The sequence below is a fragment of the Balaenoptera ricei genome, chromosome 18, assembly GCF_028023285.1.
Source record: "Balaenoptera ricei isolate mBalRic1 chromosome 18, mBalRic1.hap2, whole genome shotgun sequence".
NCBI classification, from domain to species: domain Eukaryota; kingdom Metazoa; phylum Chordata; class Mammalia; order Artiodactyla; family Balaenopteridae; genus Balaenoptera; species Balaenoptera ricei.
Window position 1 is genome coordinate 1174282 of NC_082656.1, and position 26281 is coordinate 1200562.

Genomic DNA, 26281 nt, shown 5'->3' on the forward strand with positions numbered 1-26281 from the left:
TTAAATGATGTAATCTGCAGCCTCACAGAACGTGCATTGAGCAATCACAGTAACCGTGCAAATGTATGCACTGGGATTTAATTATCCAAGAATTCTGATACCCATCACCATCCATGTAAAAGAGAAACAAGTTTTTCTTTCACAGTTGGAAGCTTTACACTGTTTCTTTTTCTCCTTAAATTTTTATTCCTATTTAATTTCCCCACAGACTATTATCCTAATATAATAAACTTCTTATACTCGCTTTATCGATCACACCATATACTTCTCTGAAACAAGTATGTATAGATATTAAAATATAATTTTAAAAAATTTCCAATGATAAGACTGTGTTAAAAATGTCTTCTGGATTGAGTTATCGTTACAAAACTTAGTAGTACACAATTGAGCAAAATATCACACAAATTTAAATAAATTATTAAACACATTTATTAAAAATAAAACTTTATGTACAACACAGGGAATATAGCCAATATTTTATAATAACTATAAATGGAGTATAAACTTTAAAAATTGTGAATTACTATATTCTACACCAGTAACTTACACAATATTGTAGGCCAGCTATACTGCAATTTAAAAAAATTAAAATAAATAAATAAAATGGATGTATCTTAATAAGATTAATGTGGCAGGGTTTGATTTTTCCAAATTCGTCCATGTGTAATTTGATTCCTGTTTTTCATTTCAATAGATATGAGCACTGAGAAAACGCGTTCACATAAATTAATGGGAGGCGTCTTTAGAACAGTGGGGTCCCTCAGGTACGTGAAGTAAAGCTCACGCTGACGGCACCCTGTAACACCGACACAGCCCTGAGGTCTGCACACCTGGCCCTCGGGCAGCCGGCCTCCTTGCCACGGCACTGACAGTCTGCTAACAACCACGCCATTCCCTTACTTCTTCCCTCTCCTACACGAGGAGCTTGAAAGGGGGAGCGATCTGTCTGCTCTAGAACAGTGCCTGGTACGTAGTAAGCACTCGAGAGTTACTTGTCAAATGATGATTTCTTCAAGAAATGCGAACCACTTTCTTAGTAAACAAAGTCTGTCTCCCTCCTGCCGTTCAATGTCACACTCGCTCTTTGGACTGAAGAACAACGGTGACTCCTGTTGCTCCGGTCCCCACCTCAACCCTTCACAGGCTTTGCTCTCAGACACCAAAATGTTTTGCTCCCTCACTGATACCCAAGACTGGCAAAAATTGAAAAAGCACTGAAAATGCAAGGAAAGCATTCCTGAGGGTACTGCCCAGGCAAGAACGGTGGCACAGAGCACAACAGGACAGCACCCTGAAATGAACTGACTCTGCAGTTAACATTCACCATGAACCAAACCAAAGCAATTACTCCATCTAATGCCGAAAGCAATCCCAAAAGGAAGAAATAAAACTTTTCCAATAGAGCATTGACACTGACATTTTATTTCAAATCAGAGAATGCAACAATAAAGGAAATAAATTCCCAAACATTTCCTTGATATCCGCTTAACAGTTTAATTAAAAAAAAAACAAAACATATTTTCTATTGCACAGGTTTAAATGGTATCTATGTTATTTTGCATTAAAATAAAAAGAATGAGGGGACAGTACCTTGTTTGAGTTACTGATTTTGCAACAGACAAAAACCAATATTATTTCATTATTCTGTCTGCAACCTAAATTTAAAGTTTAAGATGCTGAAACTTAAATTGCTGTTTTCAAATCCACTTTTAGGAGGATATTTAGTTCATGTTCATCCCTCCTCAACTTCACCATCAAGAATTAATGGAAGTTTTGCCATTCCTCTCAGGAAGATCACAGTGAATTCCTTCATATGAGGCACACTGCCATCTTATAACAGGGCTCTCAAGGTTCACACACACTCAGGACAAATATTTCTATTTTATGAGAGGCCAGGAAAGCCACTGGAAAGTCATTCCAGCTTCCTGAACAATAAATACATGTTCATGTTCACCTGGTTTCTAAGAATTTCCCATTCTTGGTGCTTTCATTCAGGTGCCTGAACCCGCATTAGCACTGCTTTCTGATGGTCAAGGGATGTGTTTGCAGGAATTAGACCAAATGTCCCTTCAAGGCCTCACTGCATCCAGAATAATCTTATACTTGTCCTCCTTGGTACTGGACACAGCTGTCAACTCCCACCAGAGTGGCACTGCTTAAATGTGCTGAGTACTTGCCATCCTTGTTTGTTTCAAGGCTTCTCCGAGTTTTATCTTCTTTCGTGTGTCAGCTTTACAACCCGCCTGTCACTCGAGTCATCTACCCGTCAACTCAGAACTTATAAAACAGAATAAATTACAAGAGCACAGCTATAGAGGTCATATTACCTAATCACAGAATCTGTTCTGTTGTACCCTGGGATGGAAGAAGCCTTTTCTCCTGGAGATCCCAAAATTTGAAGTGTTGTATTAATGTCAACTTCAGATGAATGCTTAATGGAATATTCCATTATTTCTGGAGGTATTAGCGGAGTCTCTCCCTGAGTATCATCAGCTAAGAGGTAGCCTTCAGTTTAAAAAAAATTAAAAATGAACACTTAACAATCTACATTTAACAAATTGCTCTATAAATGTTTTCAGTTTTATTTGATTTATATACACCATATAAATTGATGTAAAAGTAAATTATAAATGTTAAAATGTTAATTCAAGTTTGATGAGAAGAAATTTTCTGTTTCTAAGATAATTAACCCTCAAAAACACAGGAAAGGACAAAGGACAAAAGTTTTATTCACCAATTTTATAATTCATACTGACATGTAGGCTTTTTACTCTGTGACCTTTTAATAATTTTCAGTACTATATTCTGTAAAGTTAAGAGGAATTCTACTATTATCTTTATCAAAAGTCAATATTTGGGAATGCCTTTCCAAACATTAAGGTTGTTTTTTTTTTTTTCTCCTGAGTATTTAAAATACAGAAACACTGACAACATGGTTACAGAAGAAGACCCTGAAGAAAAGTCAGACTGCTGGGATTTGAACTCTGGCCCCAAACATTAACACCAGTGTGACCAGGGCTGGTCTCCAAGTCTCAGATTCTTCGCGTCTAAGACAGGGTGATAATTAATAATGATAGTAATAATAATAACAGCAACAAGGACAACCATAATACCTAATAATAGTACTAATGCAGGGGCTACAATGAATTCCACATAAAACATGTGGTACAGAACAGGCACTGAACACATGCCAGCCAATACTGTAAAGAAAAGCATCCGCAGCTCTGTGACATACAACAGCTGTATCCAGATCTCAAGGTCAACACTGCGTATGAACTACTGTTATTAACTCATGAAGCTTCTCTTAAGGCTGAGACTGCTCAGCTGGCAATTACATTTTACAAAGAAACGACCAACCGACCTGTAACTAAAATAAGCCAGTGGATATCTTCATAGAGATCATCCAGCACCTTGCCGTCAACAGAGCCCGACGCAGGTGAAGCGAGGAGATGCTGCTGCCGCCGCTGTAACTGCCCGTGGAGCCGCGTTACTCTTTCCTCTAATAAACTACAAGAAGGAAAACATCAACGGCTTCGTGAAGCTCAGCCAGCAACGACCCGGAACGACTTACTTCCACTTATTAGACAGCAGAAATTAAGATGTTAGCACAAAACACATATACAAACATATTTATTATATACACAGTGTTCTCATGGCGCTATAAGAATTGTGATTTATTGTTTATGACATAGAATTAAAACATCGCTTTACAAACAATCAAGGTTTATTACAAGAGGTATTTGAAAACCGGTTATTCCAAGCTGTTACTGATACGGGTCCCATCATTGCTCATACCATGTTTTCCATAATCTCTCTGCCATCTATGCTGTAGTGCCTGGGCTCCAAATGTACAAGCCAAGGAACGCAATCATGAGTGTGTTTCTGTCCATTTGTTCCGTGTGCTGGGGCACGGGGAGGGGGTGTTTAAAGTCTTTAAACACTTTAAGTGCTCGCCGGGGGATTGTGAATAGACAGTATTTGTCCATGAGGTGTCTTTGGACTGTGTGTACCTTGTCAGGAGAGGTATACAGTGCTCTGCAGCAATGCGTCCTAGCATTCCTACACTGGCTAGTTGATCTGAAAACTGGTCTCGATCATCCTCCTGAAGTTCACTTATCTCTTCTTCCTCACGAGAGGCCACTCCGTTGGCAGTCTGTTATCGATGAAAGAAATAAAGACCGAGCTGTAACGTAAGCTCAACACCACACGTGAAAAGGAAGGCCGAGCAGATACCAAAAAGGGGGGAAACTCGAAGAGAAGGAGTCGGGGTATGGCCCCCCCACCATCGCACGTAAACACGGCCAGTGCACACCCACCACCCACCTCCCACACCAGACTTCAACTTCTGTCACTGAGAAGATCTGACACCTTTAAGGTCCACAGTCCTTTGGATATCACCTGACAACTTGCAAGACACAGGTGGGTAACTGAAAACTAACGAGATGAAGGTAACTACAAGCCACATCCCATAAAACACGAACCTTTTTAGACTTTTGCTCTCCATCTGATGCTCTCAGCAAGTCCTCTGAAGGAGCTCACCTATGTTTCTAGTATTTATTATATGATGAAATAGATTTTTAATTACAATCTGGCTTAAAACTTACCAAATTCCTTGTGCCATCGGGAGCTGCTAGGTGGCACTGAATATAGGAATTGAACACTTGAACTGCGTGTTGGGTGAAAAAGCCTTTATGGAAATGCTTGTCGTCTTGGACCAGCGTCAGCCAGGACTCCAGCAGTCTGTCATACGCTTCCATGTACACCATGTCGTCTTTATCCAGCTAAGAGCAAAGGACATTCACAAGACAGATGGCCAGAGAGTAAGACGGACACCACAGCAAGCATCCCACAGCCATACAGACAGACAGGTTTACAGGTTTTCCTTTAACAAAGGTTCCCAATTATTAATCAATGATCAAGCTAAACTGAGCTCGTCTTAAAATTAACTGATTAATTCAAACATTGCAGTAAATGTGTGTAGGCTTTTTATTAAACTTTCTAAAATCTTTCTAACTTAATCTAAATTCTTAGGCAAACAGGAATTAATGTCTATTTCTGTAAAAGACTAGCCATTCAGTGCTTTGCAGATCATGTGTTTTTCAAAGAAAAATAATGTTAATGTTTTTCTGTAGTCAAGATGAGAACTGTTAGATTAAAGTAAGAATAAACGATTTTAGAAAAACTGAAGAATGATGAGAACAGACTGGCCTAATTAGCATATTTAAGAACACATGGGGGGCTTCCCTGGTGGCGCAGTGGTTGAGAATCTGCCTGCCAATCCAGGCGACACGGGTTCGAGCCCTGGTATGGGAAGATCCCACATGCCGTGGAGCAACTAGGCCCGTGAGCCACAACTACTGAGCCTGCGTGTCTGAAGCCTGTGCTCCGCAACAAGAGAGGCCGCGATAGTGAGAGGCCCGCGCACTGCAATGAACTGTGGCCCCCACTTGCCGCAACTAGGGAAAGCCCTCGCACAGAAACGAAGACCCAACACAGCCAAAAATAAATAAATAAATAAATAAAATAAATTAAAAAAAAAAAAAAAGAACACATGGGGAGAGCTTCATAGATGCTCCTTGACATTTTATTAGAAACCAGGAAGGCAAGGATGGGCCTCAAAGAAGCCAGAGGAGGGCGCCGAGGCAGGAGGACACTCGGGAAACCCAAAGCACGTGTGAGGACCCGTGGGGACGCCTCGCGGACGGCGCGCAGAGGGACTGAAAGGAGCCAGGCTGGACACGGCCCCCACGCACAGGCGGGGCCCTGAACCAACTTCAGAGTAAAGGACTCCGCCATTCGAGGAGGAGGGGTCACACGGAGGACGCCAGGCGGCTCTGCTCGTCTTCTCACATGCCAGTAAGAATCCACGCCCGAATTCTGCCATTAGTTAGTAATGTGGTACATAGTTCAATCTTTGCATTGATTTCTTCATCCACAAATTCACTAGATCACTATTCAGTGAAACTCAGAATACTTAGGTGTCAAGCACTATGTTTGGTGCAAAAACATAAATAACATACCATTCATTGACTTTCAAGCTCAACCCAATGGAAAAAAGTGAGAAGCAAACAAAACACTTGCAGAAAATACACTACAGGCCACAAGAGATAACCATACATTCTGGGGTCAGTTTTTAATAATGGCATCTCTCATAAGTAATTTGTTAAAAATAAAGGAGCAGAGCCTTTGAGCTATGTATTCGACCTTAAAAGGTTTTGTTTGGCACAATCCACGGTTTCTGATGTTCTGTTAATAGGTAGCGAACCAGGAACCAGGAACACGAAAGGTCTACAGGTCTGGTCTACAACTTGCTCTCCTGGTTTCCAAAGCAGACAGGCCGCATCCTACAAATACACCAACTCTAGAACCTCCATCAGAGAACGCCACCCCAAACTGTTATTTCAGCAATTTGTCAATGACTCAAAAAAGAAAGTAATGGGAGATCTATTTCTAGTATTCCAGAGTAAGCCAGACCATCAGAATACCACCTCCAGATTAGAATACGCAAGCAAGCACCTAAGGAACTGCTTCCAGTGAATGGTGTTTTATGTCTTTTGCTTTTATTAACCCACGGAATACAAAGAAAAACTGTCATATTCTGGATCAAATGAAACTTTAAATTTTTAAAGAATATTTAAAAGTAATTTTGTGGGGACTTCCCTGGTGGCGCAGTGGTTGAGAATAAGCCTGCCACTGCAGGGGACACGGGTTCGATCCCTGGTCCGGGAAGATCCCACATGCTGCGGAGCAGCTAAGCCCATGCACCACAACTACTGAGCCCGCGTGCTGCAACTACTGAAGCCCGTGCGCCTAGAGCCGTGCTCCGCAACAAGAGACGCCACCGCAATGAGAAGCCCGCGCACTGCAACGAAGACCCAACACAGCCAAACATAAATAAATAAATACATTTTTTTTTAAAAAGTAATTTTGTGAAAACTTTACATAAGACTAAAGGGAAAGTGAAAAAAACTTCACTAGATAATTTTATTAAGAATTTTAAAATAGCAAACCCAAATTTTATTCCTATTTTTCTGGCCTTGAAAGTGTTTATACTGAAAACAGGCAACATTCTTTGAATGTAACTAACTAGGACATGTTCACGTTGTGAATACTGGACTCTTACTATTACCTGCGGTGTTTGTGTCCTACAAAGTCCCCGCAAACACTGAATTAGCGAATACTCTGGTCACTGTAGCTTTCACCATGTGCAGGTGGAGAGGTCAATAACCACCTTGTTTATGTGTACAGACACCTTATTTCACATGCACTGCTGATTCATGGCTAGCAGCCTGTCCAGCAAAGCTCATCTAACACCCACATTTTCTCCCTAAGGCTCACCCCACCCTCCCTGCACTTGGGCACAACACCTGGAGGCCATCGGAAACAGCAAAATCATCCCATCAGTCATTGCACTGCAAGAACTTCAATATTTTGTGACAGAATTTTGGAAAATCCCGTTTCACACAAAAATGCGAAAAATGAAGCACTGGAGATGGTGAGAAGGACACCTGTTTATGGTGTGAGGGTGAAAACAAGAAGGCAGAGCGCGTCTTCCCGGCTTGACCCCTGCTGGGAACAAGCAAGCCGGCGGGTCATACTTTTCGTCACTCTTTGCACACACATGTCCACGAATAATCATGAAAAGTTCCATAAGTGCTGATTTTGGGGTTGCAAAGGATTTTTAGCATGGAAGTGAATTTGTAAATATGGAATCCACAAATGATGAGGACCAACTGTACTTGCAAACTCTAACTCTAGGAGGTTCTAACTTACTACTAAAGCTGGTTCTGCTCGCTCATGGACCATCAAAATGCTTTACACTTTTTAAAACCTTGACAGCTCATAATTTTGTTGAAGGACAGCCATATTCCTGGTTCCATAAATGCAGTAACATATTCATTTAGGTTTATAAATACCAATGAAAATGATCAATTCAACCAATATTTTTCATTACATCATTTATTTCCTTCCAACCCCTTTTGTAAATACTGCTTTCACCATCAATACAATTATAAACCGTATTAAGTAAATGCTGTTGCATGAACATTAAAAAAGATACAGAAATACTGTCAATATCCTTTAGTAAACTCTAAACTCACAAAATATTGGGTGAAGGTTTTCCATGGAATAACTGACTGGATGGGAATGCCATACTTTCGTTTTGTCCTTGCAAATATACTGTTTGCTCATAAATTATTGAGTTTGAGAAAACTGATCACCTAAAACTTAGTCTCAGATTTCACTTATACTATCAATTTTACCGACAGTATTACAGCTCAGAGTGCTGCTGTCTCTTTACATTCACCTTCTAATTTGTTTTATCACTGAAACATCTTATTCTGACAATTTCCTTTTCTTTGTTACTACCGGCAGAAAATGAAAAATTCTGAATTTCAAATAGTATCCAATGAAATGTTAAAAACAACAATTAACAACAAAACGTAAAAGATGGTTATCTCAAGACTTCTTGAAAGACTGTGCTATATTTTGGAAAATGCAATTAGAAAACTGAAAAATAATGAAGAGTAGCCATTTATTCTATTTGTGGTGATTCATTTCACTACTATACCATCCTTGTAGGTGACTCTATCATTCTTCCATTTTCTTATTCTTTTAGTCTCTTTTTTATTATGGATGGGAGTTGATGAGTAATGGTGAAATACTTCCTAAGATCATGAAATAGCAAAATGCTTCAAGATATGGGAGAAATCAGATCACTAAAAATCCATAATGTGTTTTAGATTTATACTAAGCTAATTACATGGTAATAAATGTTCTTTTCATTCTAAAGTCTCTAAGAAAGAATAAAAGTCATGAAAAACTGACATTTAAAATAGTTAGAACTGTTCAAAAACAAAACTCAAAAACTAGACCCTGGTGGTATACTGAGGGTTAAAGAATGTTGTAAGAAAGAGCCAAATAAAACCTGTTCAAGCATCATCTGTTGTCATGGGATTGAGGATTCCATATCATTCCCTATATGAAGCTTTGCAAGAGATTTTTTCTCTTTGCTTATTATTAGGAAGCATTCCTCTGAGAAGCAGGTGTGCTTCCTCTTTTTGCATGAGACCCTCCTAAGGAACTGTATCTTCAGCCCCTTCTAAAAAGTCAAACTTGTATGTACAGATATTACAGCCTGAATATCAAGACTGCTCTTTTTCTCTAGGCTTGACTTTCTACTCTAATTGTCTTTGGCAAGTTCTGAAAGATTACTTCACTCTAAATGTTCTTTTTATAAGCCATCAGAAATTTTGCATGAAACAAAAAATTATAAAAAAATTAAATAATCTCTATTATAGTTTTAACAACTATGCTTATTACCTTTGTTCTATCTCTCTAGGACACATCCACTCTTTTAAAGGCTGCCCGATTCATGGAAGAGCAGCTGTGAAAGGTAGCCTTACCTAGACCAAGACACCATTTGAGGGGTTAACTGAAAATGGAACTGATTTAAGAATGTCTACTTCACAGGAGAGTCACTCGGTGATTTGTGTATGAGAGTATTTGCTGCAGCATTACTGAAAACAGTACAAATAACTTTACTGAACCACTCACTGAACGAGTCCCCTAATTTTTTACATTAAAAACATAACTTCTGGGCTTCCCTGGTGGCGCAGTGGTTGAGAATCTGCCTGCCAATGCAGGGGACACGGGTTCGAGCCCTGGTCTGGGAGGATCCCACATGCCACGGAGCAGCTGGGCCCGTGAGCCACAACTGCTGAGCCTGCGTGTCTGGAGCCTGTGCTCCGCAACAAGAGAGGCCGCGATGGTGAGAGGCCTGCGCACCGCGATGAAGAGTGGCCCCCGCCTGCCACAACTAGTGAAAGCCTTCACACAGAAACGAAGACCCAACACAGCCATAAATAAATAAATAAATAAATTAATTAATTAAAAACATAACTTCTAACACCAATTAATGACATAAAATTATCATAATATAAAGGTATTATATAGGTCTACGTGTGAATAAACAGATGCCAAGAAAGTGATAAATGATGGACTATTGAAGAATTTTAACTTCATGCACTGTTTGAATTATTTTCACCAATGAGCATACACCATTTTCACATTAAAACTGTATTCTGAAATAATATTAGGAACAAAATTAACAGAAATAGATATATTCCACTCTAATAAATGCATTACTAGAAAAATGTATCTTTGTATTTGGATCAAGCAAAAAAAGAAAAAAGAAAAAAGAAAACCTGAATACTCCCACAACTAACTGTTTAAACTTTTTAGTTTAAATTTTTCCCCCAAAGAAAATACCAGGCTTAGTAAATTTACATGTGAGATCTACTGAACTAGCAAAAAAACAAAACAAAAACAACCAATCTTATACAAACTGATCCACAGAGAGAGGAAAAGAGAATGAGTTGGATGGTGATCCAGTTAAGTGCTGTAACCCTGATACCAAACAAATCCAGCCGTTCACAACGGCCATGGCACATGCTCAAGCTGGGTTGACCCCAGAAATGCAGGGGCAGTTTTAAGATTAGAAACGTTATGAAACCAATTTATCACACCAACGGATTAAATAGGAACACAGTTAATAATATTCAATACTCAATCATGTTGCGATTCTGACAAAGGAGAGCTCAAAAACCTTTAGCAAACGTTACTCCTAATGATGAACCAGAAAGGATTTCTATTACCACTTGTATTCAACACTGCACCGTAAGAAAAAGAAACGTATCATATGATAAGCATCAGAAATACAAATTGCGACGACTGAAAAGACTAAAAAGCTTCTAAAGACAAGTTGTTAGAATCAATAAGAATTTTGAAAAAGTAGTAAATATCAGATCAACATACAAACGCCAACCTCACTTCTCTATGCCAGCAGCAATCTCAAAAATGAGGCTTACAAAAGATACTATTTGTAACAGCAACAAATATAAAAGGTACTAAAGAAAATTTTAGACCTAAATTAGTATAAGTACCACATTTATGTATAGAGTTAATACAACAGAGATGTCCATTCTTCACTAAAGAATCCCTATAATCCTATAATCCATAGGAAAATTTCTATGACATAGAAAACAAACTTACGGTTACCAAAGGGGAGAGGGAGGGAGGGTTAAATTAGGAGTCTGGGATTAGCAGATACAAACTACTATAAATAAAATAGATAAACAACAAGGTCCTATTGTATAGCACAAAGAACTATATTCAATATCTTGTAGTAAACCATAAAGGAAAAGAACATATATATATTCAGATATATATCTGAATCACTTTGGTGTACACCAGAAACTAACACAACACTGTAAATCAACTATACTTCAATTAAAAAAAAAAAAAAAAAAAGAATCTGATTAAAACCTGGGCAGAGCCCCCAAACAGACATTTTTCCAAAAAAGATGTACAAATGGCCAACAGGTACATGAAAGATGCTTAACATTACTAATCATCAGGAAAATGTAAATTAAAACCACAAGGAAAAAAAAAAAAAAAAGCCACAAGGAGATTACCACCTCACACCTGTTAGAATGGCCACAATCAAAAAGATAAGAGATAACAAGCATCAGTGACAATATGGAGAAAAGAGAACCATTGTGCATTGTTGGTGGGACTGAAATTGGTGCAGCCACTGTGGAAAACAGTATGGAGGTTCTTCAAAAAATTAAAAACAGAACTGCCATATGATCCAGCAATTCCACTTCGGAGTATTTTCCAAAGGAGACAAAAACACTAACTCCAAAAGATATATGCACTCCCATGTTCACAGCATCATTATTTACAATAGCCAAGACATGGAAACAACCTAAGTGTCAATGGATGGATGAATGAATAAAGAAATTGTGGTACACGTAACAATGGAATATTATTCAGCCATTTAAAAAAAAGAGGAAATCCCACCATGTTTTGTGACAACATGGATGGACCTTGAGGGCAATACGCTAAGTGAAGGAATCAGACAGAGAGACAAATGCTGTATGGAATCTTAACAGATCAGATTTGGGGTTACCAGAGGTGGGGTATCAGGGGAGGGAAATTGGAGGAATGTGGTCAAAAGTTACAAACTTCCAGTCATATGATAATTAAGTTCTGGGGAGGTAACGCACACATGGTGACTACAGCTAACACTGCTGTGTGGTGTACAGGAAAGCTGTTCAGAGAGAAGATCTTAACAGTTCTCGTCACAAGGAAAAAATCTTATTCTTTTCTTTTCATTGTGTCTATGAGATAATGAATGTTAATTAAACCTATTGTGATAATCATTTCACAATACATATGAACCAAACTATATATGTGTAAATCAAAATTACGCTGTACACCTTAAACTTATATGGTGATGTATGTGAATCATTTCTTAATAAAACTGGCAGCAAAAAAAAGAAAAGGAAACAAATATAAATGAATGAATGAATATGTACGTATGCTGCTGAAAAAACCTGTTATCCATATGGGGAAGAAGTGAAATGGGATCCCTACTTGATACCATATTCGAAAGTAAATTCTAAGATGGTAATGTCATGAAAGGAAAACTTTTAAAGCATTTAGAAGAAAACACCAGAAGGGTTGGTGTCTGAAACAGGAAACTAATAAAACAAATTACAAAAGAAATGTCAATAAGTTCATTTGACAATGACAACTACACTAAGATGAAGAACATTTGTTCATCAAAAGATACCATCAAGTCTAGGGACTTCCCTGGTGGTCCAGTGGGTAAGACTCCACACTCCCAATGCAGGGGGCCCAGGTTCAATATCTGGTTGGGGAACTAGTTCCCACATGCATGCCACAACTAAGGAGTCCACATGCCACAACTAAAAGATCCCGCAACTAAGACACAGCGCAGCCAAAATAAATAAATATTTAAAAAGAAAAAAAATACCATTAAGTCTAAATGCAATATGGTATGATATAACTGGATACTCGAACAGAAAAAGAACACGGTTGGAAAAATGGTTAAACCCAAATAAAGCCTACATATTAGCTAATAAAAATGCACCCATGTTGGGACTTCCCCGGTGGCGCAGTGGTTAAGAATCCGCCTGCCAATGCAGGGGACACGGGTTCGAGCCCTGGTCCAGGAAGATCCCACGTGCCATGGAGCAACTAAACCTGTGTGCCACAACTACTGAGCCTGCACTCTAAAGCCCACGAGCCACAACTACTGAGCATGTGTGCCACAACTACTGAAGCCCGCACGCCTAGAGCCCATGCTCCACAACAAGAGAAGCCACCGCAATGAGAAGCCCGTGCACTGCAACATAGAGTAGCCCCCACTCGCCACAACTAGAGAAAGCCCGCACACAGCAACAAAGACCCAACGCAGCCAAAAATAAATAGTTGAATAAAGAAAGAAAGAAATTTATTTTTAAAAATGCACCAATGTTAATCTCTTAGTTTTAATAAATGTACCATGGCTATACAAGATGGTAATATTAGGGGAAACTAGGTATATGGGAATACCGTACTAGCTTTGCAACTTTTCTGTAAATCCAGAAGTATTCCAAATTAAAAAAAAAAATAGATACCATAAAGTGAAAAGAGGAGCCACAAAACTAGGAGATCTGCAATACAAATAAACCAATAAGAAATTAGTGTGCAGAATATATAAAGAATTTCTTTAAATCAGTAAGGAAAAGACAATCTGATAGGAAAACAAGCAACAGAGTAAACAAGCATTTCATAAGAATAATCATGGGAATTATGTATTGATATCTATGAAAAGATGCTCAATGTATTAGTACCTGGGAAAGCAAATTAAGATCATATTGCATATCGTGAGTCTGGCAGAAGCTGTGCTGGTGAAGATGTGGGTCAACGGGAATGCAGACACCACCGTGAGCATGGAGTCCAGTCTCTTGAGCAAACAATGGGAAACTGTCTTTTAATTATTATTATTATTCATTTATTTTATTTATTTGGCTGCACCGCGTCTTAGTTGCAGCACATGGGACCTTTAGTTGTGGCATGCGGACCCTTAGTTGCAGCATGCGGGATCTAGTTCCCTGAGCAGGGATTGAACCCAGGCCCCCTGCATTGGGAGCACGGAGTCTTATCACTGGACCACCAGGGAAGTCCCGGGAAACTATCTTTGAAAACTGAACGTTACATAGCCTATGATCCAAAACTTCTATTCCGAGGTTTAGACCTTAGGAAAGTCTCACAAAAGTGTGCTAGGAAACACGTGGAAGCATGTTTACTTTAACACTGTAACGGCAGAAAAGGGAAACCCAAAATTTCCTTTACGGCAGAATGGGAAAACAAGGTGTGGTATAATATTCACACAACGACACAGCTTATCATATAAATGATCAGAGAATTTAAGGCGAGGGAATGATAAAATGTAGAACAGCAGCCACCTCTCCTGCGGGGCTGGCAGGGGGGGCCAGCTAGCAACAGGAGTGGATGCGCACTCCAGTTACAGCAACCTCGGGACCAGGAAGGTTCTCGAGTTGGGCTGCAGGCTCTCCCACAGTCACTTTATTATCTGTTTTATTTTTATCTTCATCATATATGATATAATAAAGTCATCAATGCTGGTTCTGAGGACAGAAGAAAAGGCATATAAAATGGCCAGGTAGAGGCGTCGGACCGTAGAGCGCAGGAACAGTGGGTGTGACGGGGGATGGGGGAGGTGCTCGCCTTTCCCGCTCTGCTGGTGAGGGTGGTTGGGCATTCCTTCCTTCCTCACAGTGTCAGGTGGAACCAGGTTGGCACTGCGACATCTGCACGAGTTGCTGTGTGGCTGACAGGGTCTTGGTGCTCCGGCCTGATGTCAGGCCTGAGCGTCTGAGGTGGGAGAGCCAAGTTCAGGACATTGGTCCACCAGGGACCTCGCGGTCCCACATAATATCAATCGGCGAGAGCTCTCCCAGAGATCTCTGTCTCAATTCTAAGACCCAGCTCCACCCAACGGCCAGCAAGCTCCAGTGGTGGACGCCCCATGCCAAACAACTAGCAAGACAGGAACGCAACCCCACCCATTAAGAGAGAGGCTGCCTAAGATCATAATAAGTTCACAGACACCCCAAAATACACCACTGGACGCAGCCCTGCCCACCAGAAAGACAAGATCCAGCCCCACCCACCAGAACACAGGCACCGGTCCCCTCCACCAGGAAGCCTACGCAACCCACTGAACCAACCTCATCCACTGGGGGCAGACACCAAAAACAACAGGAACTACGAACCTGCAGCCTGCGAAAAGGAGACCCCAAACACAGTAAGTTAAACAAAATGAGAAGACAGAGAAATATGCAGCAGATGAAGGAGAAAGGTAAAACCCATCAGACCAAACAAATGAAGAGGAGATAGGCAGCCTACTTGAAAAAGAATTCAGAGTAATGATACCAAAGATGATCCAAAATCTTGGAAATAGAATGGAGAAAATAAAAGAAAGGTTTAACAAGGACCTAGAAGAACTAAAGAGCAAATAAACAATGATGAACAACACAATAAATTAATTAAAAATTCTCTAGAAGGAATGAATAGCAGAATAACTGAGGCAGAAGAATGGATAAGTGACCTGGAAGATAAAGTAGTGGAAATAACTACTGCAGAGCAGAATAAAGAAAAAAGAATGAAAAGAATTGAGGACAGTCTTAGAGACCTCTGGGACAACATTAAACGCACCAACAGTCGAATTACAGGGGTCCCAGAAGAAGAAGAGAAAGTAAGGATCTGAGAAGATTTCTGAAAAGATTATAGTTGAAAACTTCCCTAACATGAGAAAGGAAACAGTCAATCAAGTCCAGGAAGCGCAAGAGAGTCCCATAAAGGATAAATCCAAGGAGAAACACGCCAAGACACACACTAATCAAACTATCAAAAATTAAATACAAAGAAAAAATATTAAAAGCAGCAAGGGAAAAGCAACAAATAACATACAAGGGAATCCCCATAAGGTTAACGGTTGATATTTCAGCAGAAAATCTGCAAGCCAGAAGGGAGTGGCAGGACATATTTAAAGTGATGTAAGGGAAAAACCTACAACCAAGATTACTCTACCCAGCAAGGATCTCATTCAGATTCAACAGAGAAATTGAAACCTTTACAGACAAGCAAAAGTTACGAGAATTCAGTACCACCAAACCACCTTTACAACAAATACTAAAGGAACTTCTCTAGACAGGAAACACAGGAGAAGGAAAAGATCTACAAAAACAAACCCAAAACAATTAAGAAAATGGTAATAGGAACATACATATTGATAATTACCTTAAATGTAAATAGATTAAATGCTCCAACCAAAAGACACAGACTGGCTGAATAGACACAAAAACAAGACCCGTATATATGCTGTCTACAAGACACCCACTTCAGAGCTAAATGGATTAAATGCTCCAACCAAAAGACATAGACTGGCTGAACAGACACAAAAACAAGACCCATATATATGCTGTCTACGAGACACCCACTTCAGACCTAGGGACACATACAGACTGAAAGTGAGGGGATGGAAAAAGATATTCCATGCAAATGGAAATCAAAAGAAAGATGGAGTAGCAATTCTCGTATCGGACAAAATAGACTTTAAAATAAAGACTAATACAAGAGACAAAGAAGGACACTACATAATGATCAAGGGATCAATCCAGGAAGAAGATATAATAATTGTAAATATTTCGGCATCCAACATAGGAGCACCTCAATACATAAGGCAAATGCTAACAGCCATACAAAGGGAAATCGACAGTAACACAATAATAGTAGGGGACTTTAACACCCCACTTTCACCAATGGACAGATCATCCAAAATGAAAATAAATAAGGAAACACAAGCTTTAAATGACACATTAAACAAGATGGACTTAACTGATATTTATAGGACATTCCATCCAAAAACAACAGAATACACTTTCTTCTCAAGTGCTCATGGAACATTCTCTAGGATAGGTCATATCTTGGGTCACAAATCAAGCCTTGGTAAATTTAAGAAAGTTGAAAGCATATCAAGTATCTTTTCTGACCACAACACTATGAGACTAGATATCAATTACAGAAAAAAAACTGTAAAAAATACAAACGTGGAGGCTAAACAGTACGCTACTAAATAACCAAGAGATCACTGAAAAAAATCAAAGAGAAAATCAAACAATACCAAGAAACAAATGACAATTAAAACACGACGACCCAAAACCTATGGGATGCAGCAAAAGCAGTTCTAAGAGGGAAGTTTATAGCAATACAATCCTACCTCAAGAAACAATAGAGAAAGAAGAACAAAAAAACCCCAAAGTTAGCAGAAGGAAAGAAATCATAACAATCAGATCAGAAATAAATGAAAAAGAAATGAAGGAAACAACAGCAAAGATCAATAAAACTAAAAGCTGGTTCTTTGAGAAGATAAACAAAATTGATAAACCATTAGCCAGACTCATCAAGAAAAAAAGGGAGAAGACTCAAATCAACAGAATTAGAAATGAAAAAGGCGAAGTAACAACTGACACTGCAGAAATACAAAGGAACATGAGAGATTACGACAAGCAACTATATGCCTATCAAATGGACAACCTGGAAGAAATGGAAAAATTCTTAGAAAAGTGCAACCTTCCGAGACGGAAAAAGGAAGAAATAGAAAATATAAGTTGACCAATCACAAGCACTGAAATTCAAACAAAAGCCCAGGACCAGATGGCTTCACAGGCGAATTCTATTAACACCTATCCTTCTCAAACTCTTCCAAAATATAGCAGAGGGAAGAACACTCCTAAACTCATTCTACGAGTCCACCATCACCCTGATACCAAAACCAGACAAAGATGTCACAAAGAAAGAAAACTACAGGCCAATATCACTGATGAATATAGATGCAAAAATCCTCAAGAAAATACTAGCAAACAGAATCCAACAGCACATTAAAAGGATCATACACCATGATCAAGTGGGGTTTATCCCAGGGAAGCAAGGATTCTTCAGTATACACAAATCAATTAATGTGATACACCATATTAACAAACTGAAGGATAAAAACAATATGATAATCTCAACAGATGCAGGAAATGCTTTTGACAAAATTCAACACCCATTTTTGATAAAAACTCTCCAGAAAGTAGGCATAGAGGGAACCTACCTCAACATAATAAAGGCCATATATGACAAACCCACAGCCAACATCAGTCTCAATGGTGAAAAACTAAAACCACTTCCTCTAAGATCAGGAACAAGACAAGGTTGCCCACTCTCACCACTATTATTCAACATAGTTTTGGAAGCTTTAGCCATAGCAATCAGAGAAGAAAAAGAAATAAAAGGAACCCAAATCGGAAAAGAAGTAAAACTGTCACTGTTTGCAGATGACGTGATACTATACACAGAGAATTCTAAAGAAGCTACCAGAAAACTACTAGAGCTAATCAATGAATTTGGTAAAGTAGCAGGATACAAAATTAATGCACGGAAATCTCTTGTATTCCTATACACTGATGATGAAAAATCTGAAAGAGAAATTAAGGAAACACTCCCATTTACCACTGCAACAAAAAGAGTAAAATACTTAGGAATAAACCTACCTAAGGAGACAAAAGACCTGTATGCAGAAAACTATAAGACACTGATGAAAGAAATTAAAGATGATACAAAGAGATGGAGAGATATACCATGTTCTTGGATTGGAAGAATCAACATTGTGAAAATGACTCTACTACCCAAAGCAATCTACAGATTCAATGCAATCCCTATCAAACTACCACTGGCATTTTTCACAGAACTAGAACGAAAAACTTCACAATTTGCATGGAAACACAAAAGACCCCAAACAGCCAAAGCAATCTTGAGAAAGAAAAACGGAGCTGGAGGAAGTAGGCTCCCTGACTTCAGACTACACTACAAAGCTACAGTAATCAAGACAGTATGGTACTGGCACAAAAACAGAAATATAGATCAATGGAACAGGACAGAAAGCCCAGAGATAAACCCACGCACATATTTTCACCTTATCTTTGATAAAGAAGGCAAGGATATACAATGGAGAAAAACAGCCTCTTCAATAAGTGGTGCTGGGAAAACTGGACAGCTACAGGTACAAGAATGAAATTAGAACACTCCCTAACACTGTACACAAAAATAAACTCAAAATGGATTGAAGACCTAAATGTAAGGCCAGGGCTTCCCTGGTGGTGCAGTGGTTAAGAATCCGCCTGTCAATGCAGGGGACATGGGTTCAAGCCCTGGTCCGGGAAGATCCCACATGGAACAGAGCAACTAAGCCCGTGCACCACAACTACTGAGCCTGTGCTCTAGAGCCCGCATGGCACAACTACTGAAGCCCGTGTGCTACGACTACTGAAGCCCGCACGCCTAGAGCCTGTGCTCCGCAACAAGAGAAGCCACCACAGTGAGAAGCCCATGCACCGCAACGAAGAGCAGCCCCCGCTCGCCGCAACTAGAGAAAGCCCGCGCACAGCAATAAAGACCCAACTCAGCCAATCAATCAATCAATCAATCAATTTACTTAAAAAAAATAAATGTTAGGCCAGACACTATAAAACTCTTAGAGGAAAACATAGGCAGAACGCTCTATGACATAAATCACAGCAAGATCATTTTTGACCCACTTCCTAGAGAAATGGAAATAAAAACAAAAATAAACAAATGGGACCTAATGAAACTTAAAAGCTTTTGCACAGCAAAGGAAACCATAAACAAGATGAAGGGACATAATATTCGTAAATGAAGCAACTGACAAAGGATTAATCTCCAAAACATACAAGCAGCTCATGCAGCTCAATATCAAAAAAACAAACAACCCAATCCAAAAATGGGCAGAAGACCTAAATAGACATTTCTCCAAAGAAGATATACATATTCCCAGCAAACACATGAAAGGATGCTCAACATCACTAATCATTAGAGAAATGCAAATCAAAACTACAATGAGGTATCACCTCACACCAGTCAGAATGGCCACCATCAAAAAATCTACAAACAATAAATGCTGGAGAGGGTGTGGAGGAAAGGGAACACTCTTGCACTGTTGGTGGGAATGTAAATTGATACAGCCACTATGGAGAACAGTATGGAGGTTCCTTAAAAAACTAAAAATAGAACTACCATACGACCCAGCAATCTCACTACTGGGCATATACCCTGAGAAAACCATAATTCAGAAAGAGACATGTATCACAATGTTCACTGCAACAGTATTTACAATAGCCACGATATGGAAGCAACCTAAGTGTCCATCGACCGATGAATGGATAAAGAAGATGTGGCACATACATACAATGGAATATTACTCAGCCATAAAAAGAAACGAAATTGAGTTATTTGTAGTGAGGTGGATGGACCCAGAGTCTGTCATACAGAGTGAAGCAAGTCAGAAAGAGGAAAACAAATACCGTATGCTAACGCATCTATATATGGAGTATTAAAAAAAAAATGGTTCTGATGAACCTAGGGGCAGGACAGGAATAAAGACGCAGACGCAGAGGTTGGACTTGAGGACACGGGGAGGGGGAAGGGTAAACTGGGACGAAGTGAGAGAGTGGCATGGGCATATATACACTACCAAATGTAAAATAGCTAGCTAGTGGGAAGCAGCCACATAGCACAGGGAGATCAGCTTGGTGCTCTGTGACCCCCTAGAGGGGTGGGATAGGGAGGGTGGGAGGGAGACGCAAGAGGGAGGAGATATGGGGATGTATGTATATGTATAGCTGATTCACTTTGTTATAAAGCAGAAGGTAACACACCATTGTGAAGCAATTATACTCCAATAAAGATGTTAAAAAAATTTTAAACAAAAGGCCAGGTAGGGCTTCCCTGGTGGCGCAGTGGTTGAGAATCTGCCTGCCAATGCAGGAGACACGGGTTCGAGCCCTGGTCCGGGAAGATCCCACATGCCGTGGAGCAACTGGGCCCATGAGCCACAGCTAATGAGCCTGCGCATCTGGAGCCTGTGCTCCGCAACAAGAGAGGCCGCGACACTGAGAGGCCCGCGCACCGCGATGAAGAGTGGCCCCCACTCGCCGCAACTGGAGAAAGCCCTCACACAGAAACGAAGACCCAACACTGCCAAAAATAAATAAATAAAATAAAATAAAGAATTATTAAAAAAAAAAAAAAAAAAGGCCAGGTAAGTGCCCATCTGGTCGCAGCAGCAGCTGGTGTGTGCCTGCAGCAGAAATCACTAATGCCAGCTAAGTACTGGAGCAGGAGATGAATAAGACTGTTTCTGCATACTTAAAGCATGTGCTTTGCAGAAATCATTTGTTAAGTCTTAACAGTTTATGTTGCCAAAATAAACAGACTGGTAACATATCTTAAGAGGAACAGCATCCTCTGACCCCACCGCTCAGAAGGAAGCAGCAGGGCATTTCTAAGAACTCTCTCTGTTGTTCCTTAGCACATATACAATGCATGCTTATCATGGTTTAATCATTCAGATACAGGAAAGTACAAATAAAATGGAAAAGCCTTATAAGCCTTTTACTATTGGAAGAGCATTCCATAATTCCTCCCATAGAGCCCTGATATTAGACAAAACAGAAGATCACAGCAGACCATCAGAGCCCCTACTCACTGGATGGTGATTTAATATAAGAACTGCAAATTTGTACAGGGCCTCTGTTCCACTTGGAAACCAATACAAGTAACTCATCAGGCATAGTGTGAGAAATTTGGCTGATGACAATTGGCAGCTAAATCTTTCAGTCTAATCACAGAGAACTGAAACCCAGCTGAGTGGTTTTTCCTAATACCTTGGCCCTGCTCCACAGCCCCTCTGGCCAAGACCCAGCCGCCAAGCCGGAGCACGTGCCCCAAGATGACGAGGGCCCAAGCCAGACACTCTGCTCGTGCCTGGGGTGTCTCGGGCCTGCTGCCAGGAGGGCTTCGGAGAGGGGCGCAGAGCTTAGGAGGCTACTTGACTCCACTTTCCCCCATTTGGGAAGAGGGTGGAGAAGGTAACCAACATGCTATCAGCACTGACACGTCAACGCCCATAATTAACCCGCGAGTGTACTGGGGATGAACCTGCAGCTCTTCAGCCGCAGAAAGAAATCTGCTTTTGCGTCTGGTGACTGTTTGGACATACAGAAACAGCAGTTCATTTTGTCTCTGGACATGCTGGCAAATGAAGCTTGGGAAAGACAACTTTCAGTAGGTGGATCTGCTCCGCCTTTTAACAATGATGTGAACTTCAGATTAAAATCTAACATTACTGTACGATTCCAACTATACGACATTTTGGAAAAGGCCAAACTATGGAGACAATAAAAGGATCCGTGGTTGCCAGGGGCTGGGTGGGGGCGTGAAGAGCAGAGCTCGGGGGATTTTCAGGGCAGTGACACTAGCCTGCATGAGGCTGTAACGGTGGCTACACATCCCTGAACATCTGTCCAAACCCACAGAGTGTACAACACCAAGAGTGAACTCTGATGTAGACCATGGGCTCCGGATGATGACGGCGTCGGTGCAGGTTCATCCGCTGTAACACATGCACTCCCTGGTAGGGATGCTGATGGTGGGGGGCTGGGTGTACTGGGGCAGGGGCGGCAACTCTGTATTTTCACTCAATTTTGCTGTGAATCTAAAACTGCTCTAAAAAAATTAAGTGTGTGCATGTGTCCCTAACGTTAGATACTGTAAAAGTATACATGATAAATCCTGTGCTAGAGTAGTGCTAATATCTGTTATGCTGCTGTTAGCTTTTTTTCTACAAACAGCAAATAACCAACGTGACAACTCCAAATCATTTCCATGAAATTGGAAAGCTCTTTCTTTGACCACGAGTACTATCTTCATATGTAAACATAAGTTACATGAGTCAGTTAAGAAAAGCATTATGATTCATAGGGACTTCCCTGGTGGTGCAGTGGTTAAGAGTCCGCCTGCCAATGCAGGGGACACGGGTTCGAGTCCTGGTCCGGGAAGATCCCACATGCTGTGGAGCAACTATGTCCGTGTGCCACAACTACGGAGCCTGCGCTCTAGAGCCCGCAAGCCACAACTACTGAGCCCACGAGCCACAACTACTGAAGCCCGTGCGCCTAGAGCCCGTACTCCGCAACAAGAGAAGCCACCGCAATGAGAAGCCCGCGCACCGCAACAAAGAGTAGCCCCCGCTCGCCGCAACTAGAGAAAGCCCGCGTGCAGCAACGAGGACTCAACACAGCCAAAACATAATAATAATAAATTAATTAATTTACTAACAAAAAAGAAAAGCATTATGATTCATAGACATAAAAATTGCAGTAAGGTGGGTGTGGGCCATTAGCTCTCACATGGAATGTTTCATTTCTGAGGAATAACCCTGTTTAACTCTGTGTTCCCTATTTAGAGCCTGGGGCTGCTCTACTGCTCTCATAAGGACTTGGGAACGAAAGCAAACTGAACAGTCAGTCAGAGGTCGCAGAGGGTGGGAAAGGAGCCAACAGCACCAGCCAGGGGTTCCCTGGCAGCGCTCATTTGCAAACATGATACAAAATCAACTAGCAGAAATAAGTCTGCACAACATAAACCGTGCTTATAACAACAGAGGGGGAAACTCCAAGTAAATGAAGGGGGAAAAGGTCCTATCAATATACTGTTTCTTAATCTGCACGGCTGGCACACAGTTGTTCATTTAATTATTCTTTACAAATGTTTATATATATATAAAGCTTTTACTTTACGTGAACAGAATATTTCACAGTAAGTTTAAAATTTGCAGGCATTGCCATAACCCCCAAGTCCAATGACAGGTCAAATGATACATGCACTGCACGGTGTAAAACAGTAAGAAGGGCGTATAAAAGATTAAAGTCTGAATTGAAATAGTTTATGCTGCTACTCATCCGCTATCAGTACTCTTTCCTAGTGTAGCATCACATAAAGCAACGACGGCGACACAGAGAAAAACCGCGGAGATGTCACAGACAGAGCATCGTGAGCTCTCCATTTGAAAAAGAACTTAGAAGTCTTCGAATGTCAAATGCAAAAGAAATCAATTCATTCTCTCAGTTTTTTCCCCTAGCCGGTCCTTCCAGCACAGAATTAATTTGACTCCAGACTACCTATGCAGCTGACAGTATTCCTGGCTTCTGCAATCCCCCAAGAGAAACTGATTTAGTGGACAAGCACGGCAGCTGTTAGAAGAATCCTATAAATAGATCACTTAAAAAAAAATCGACTCCCCACAAAAACACCAAGAGTCCGAGGTGTAATTTTCAGAGAGTTTTTACATGTTACACTCCTAGATTAACCTAACTTTTTCCTTTTGGAAACATATATGTATTTCCAAATTCTTAATGCTAAAGAACCTATATTCGTCAAACACAGTCCCTGGCACATGGTAGGTGATGGGTAAATATTCACGGAACTGAACTGACCCAGCAGTACTCCCAAGGGGCCGGCACTGCTGGGCCTCACCTGCCTTCCCTGAGGTAGGAGGGCCATCTCTTCTTCCACCTCATTCTAGCGTCCATTTTCAAAACCCTGGCCCATTAGATCTGGTTATGTCTCTAATGCTAGTCTTGTAAGCAATACAAAGGTTACTATATGGAACCACAGTTATAACAATAAATAAGCTTTAATCTAAATCCACTACATTCTATCTCAAGCGCAAGAATTCTGTAAAACAAACACTGGTTCTGTGTTAGGACCGGAAGCAGATTGAAAAACCAGGGCTGACTCACATACAAGTTAGGAAACACTGCACGGCAAAATTACGATCCAACCAGGATTAAATGAAACATGGAAATTATTTTAAGGATTTCTTTTAATAAGAATCTGTATTTAAGTTGTAATAGTAACCAATTTTCTTTCAAATATCCCGAAAAGAGGTAAAGCCACGGTTAGGATTAAAAAGCAGCACACTTTAAATGTGCGAGGCTACTCATGCATCTCATTTAATTCTTCTCTGATCAACAAGCAGAGGAAATGAGTGCACACAGCGCAGCTGGACAGCTGTCTCGCCCTCTGGACTATCATCCATTCATTCCTCCCCGGCCAGCAGAATGCTGGGTAGGGAAGTTGGCACGGCTTCTCAAACCATCCCTTCCCCCGGGAGTTACGGTGCAGGGTCGACCACACATTTGTGTTGTACTGACATCACCATTCCAGACAGTAACTTATTCCCTCTTATCCCTGAAATACCCCCAAATTCCTGCTTCCCACCTCTCCATTTGTAACTTGGCTTCAATGCATTTCTTTCACCACACCTCCTCTCCACAGAGAAATTATCCATCGAGCTGGAGAAACTAGATTTTGAGTTAAGAATGCTAAACTTTAAATGCACTCACTCACCTAAGGAACTGCAAAATTATTTTACTGCATTACATTCTATAATGGACTTCCCAACAACTTTATCAAGATTCGTCTTCTTCCACCTTGTCCTGCTGGTCTTGAGGTTAGGGAACAAATGTACTAAAATTAAATGTGAAGTTCTTCCTTTGTAAAGTTTACTACCATCACCTCCCACCTCCCTTACATATCCAACCCACAGCCCCCATGCGCACGTACACACACACACACACACACACACACACACACACTTCAAAGTTTAAGGACCGTGATGCTTGCTCTGTTCAGTTAACATGTTATGTGGCTTCTGGCTGATGAACCTACTGGGGGCTGAACTTAACCGACAAAAGAAACCAAGAAACAAATGAGAGTCTAGAGTTCAAGCCATATTCTCTTCAAATTTCACTGAATCAATTCAGATGCATATACTAGTATTATAAATATTTTATAAAATAGTTGACATAATAATATGAACAATTATTTTGTTAGGATTTTAATTTTTAAGGCAATAATTTCATCTTATAATCCATCTCACCTCTCCAGTCTAGCAATAGACAAAAATTTGATTTCTCGGGTGCAATGAAAAAATTCTTGGCTTCAGGAAGCCTCAAGTAACACCAAGAAATTTTAACAGCCAACAGAATAAAGTGGCTGAAGACTGGAGTTGCTCTTTCTGAGCAGAGACTTTTAGTTCACTGCAAGTTGAGGACAGTCATAAATAACAGCCTCTCTTCATACACACGCTACAGCCACCAAACAAGGACATAGTTCAAGAATACATGTTAGTATCAAGAATTTTTCTTCCCATGAAGTTGCTTTGTTTTTCTTCTTGCTACAGCAACATAATCACCATCTAAGACATGAGTTCCTAAAACAAGAGACAATCTATATGTATTCCTAAATAAATATAGTTCTGAAAAAATACCACAGTAAAACAAAAGTGTATTGCTGGGTACCATAATGTTCATTGCAGCACTATTTACAATAGGCAGGACATGGAAGCAACCTAAGTGGCCATCGACAGATGAATGGATAAAGAAGATGTGGCACATATATACAATGGAATATTACTCAGCCATAAAAAGAAACGAAATTGAGT

General features: G+C 40.3%; 1 protein-coding gene across 2 annotated transcripts in view; it reads right to left on the reverse strand.

Moving 5' to 3' along the window:
• Window positions 1-26281, reverse strand: part of XPO4 (exportin 4) — a 107115-nt gene that overhangs the window by 20809 nt on the left and 60025 nt on the right. For both annotated transcript variants that reach the window (XM_059902986.1, XM_059902987.1), the window contains exons 10-13: window positions 4605-4781; window positions 4011-4153; window positions 3362-3507; window positions 2328-2505 (exon numbers count right to left, since the gene is read on the reverse strand). In XM_059902986.1, the coding sequence (XP_059758969.1) occupies window positions 2328-2505; window positions 3362-3507; window positions 4011-4153; window positions 4605-4781 (644 nt within the window). The remainder of the gene's footprint in view (window positions 1-2327; window positions 2506-3361; window positions 3508-4010; window positions 4154-4604; window positions 4782-26281) is intronic.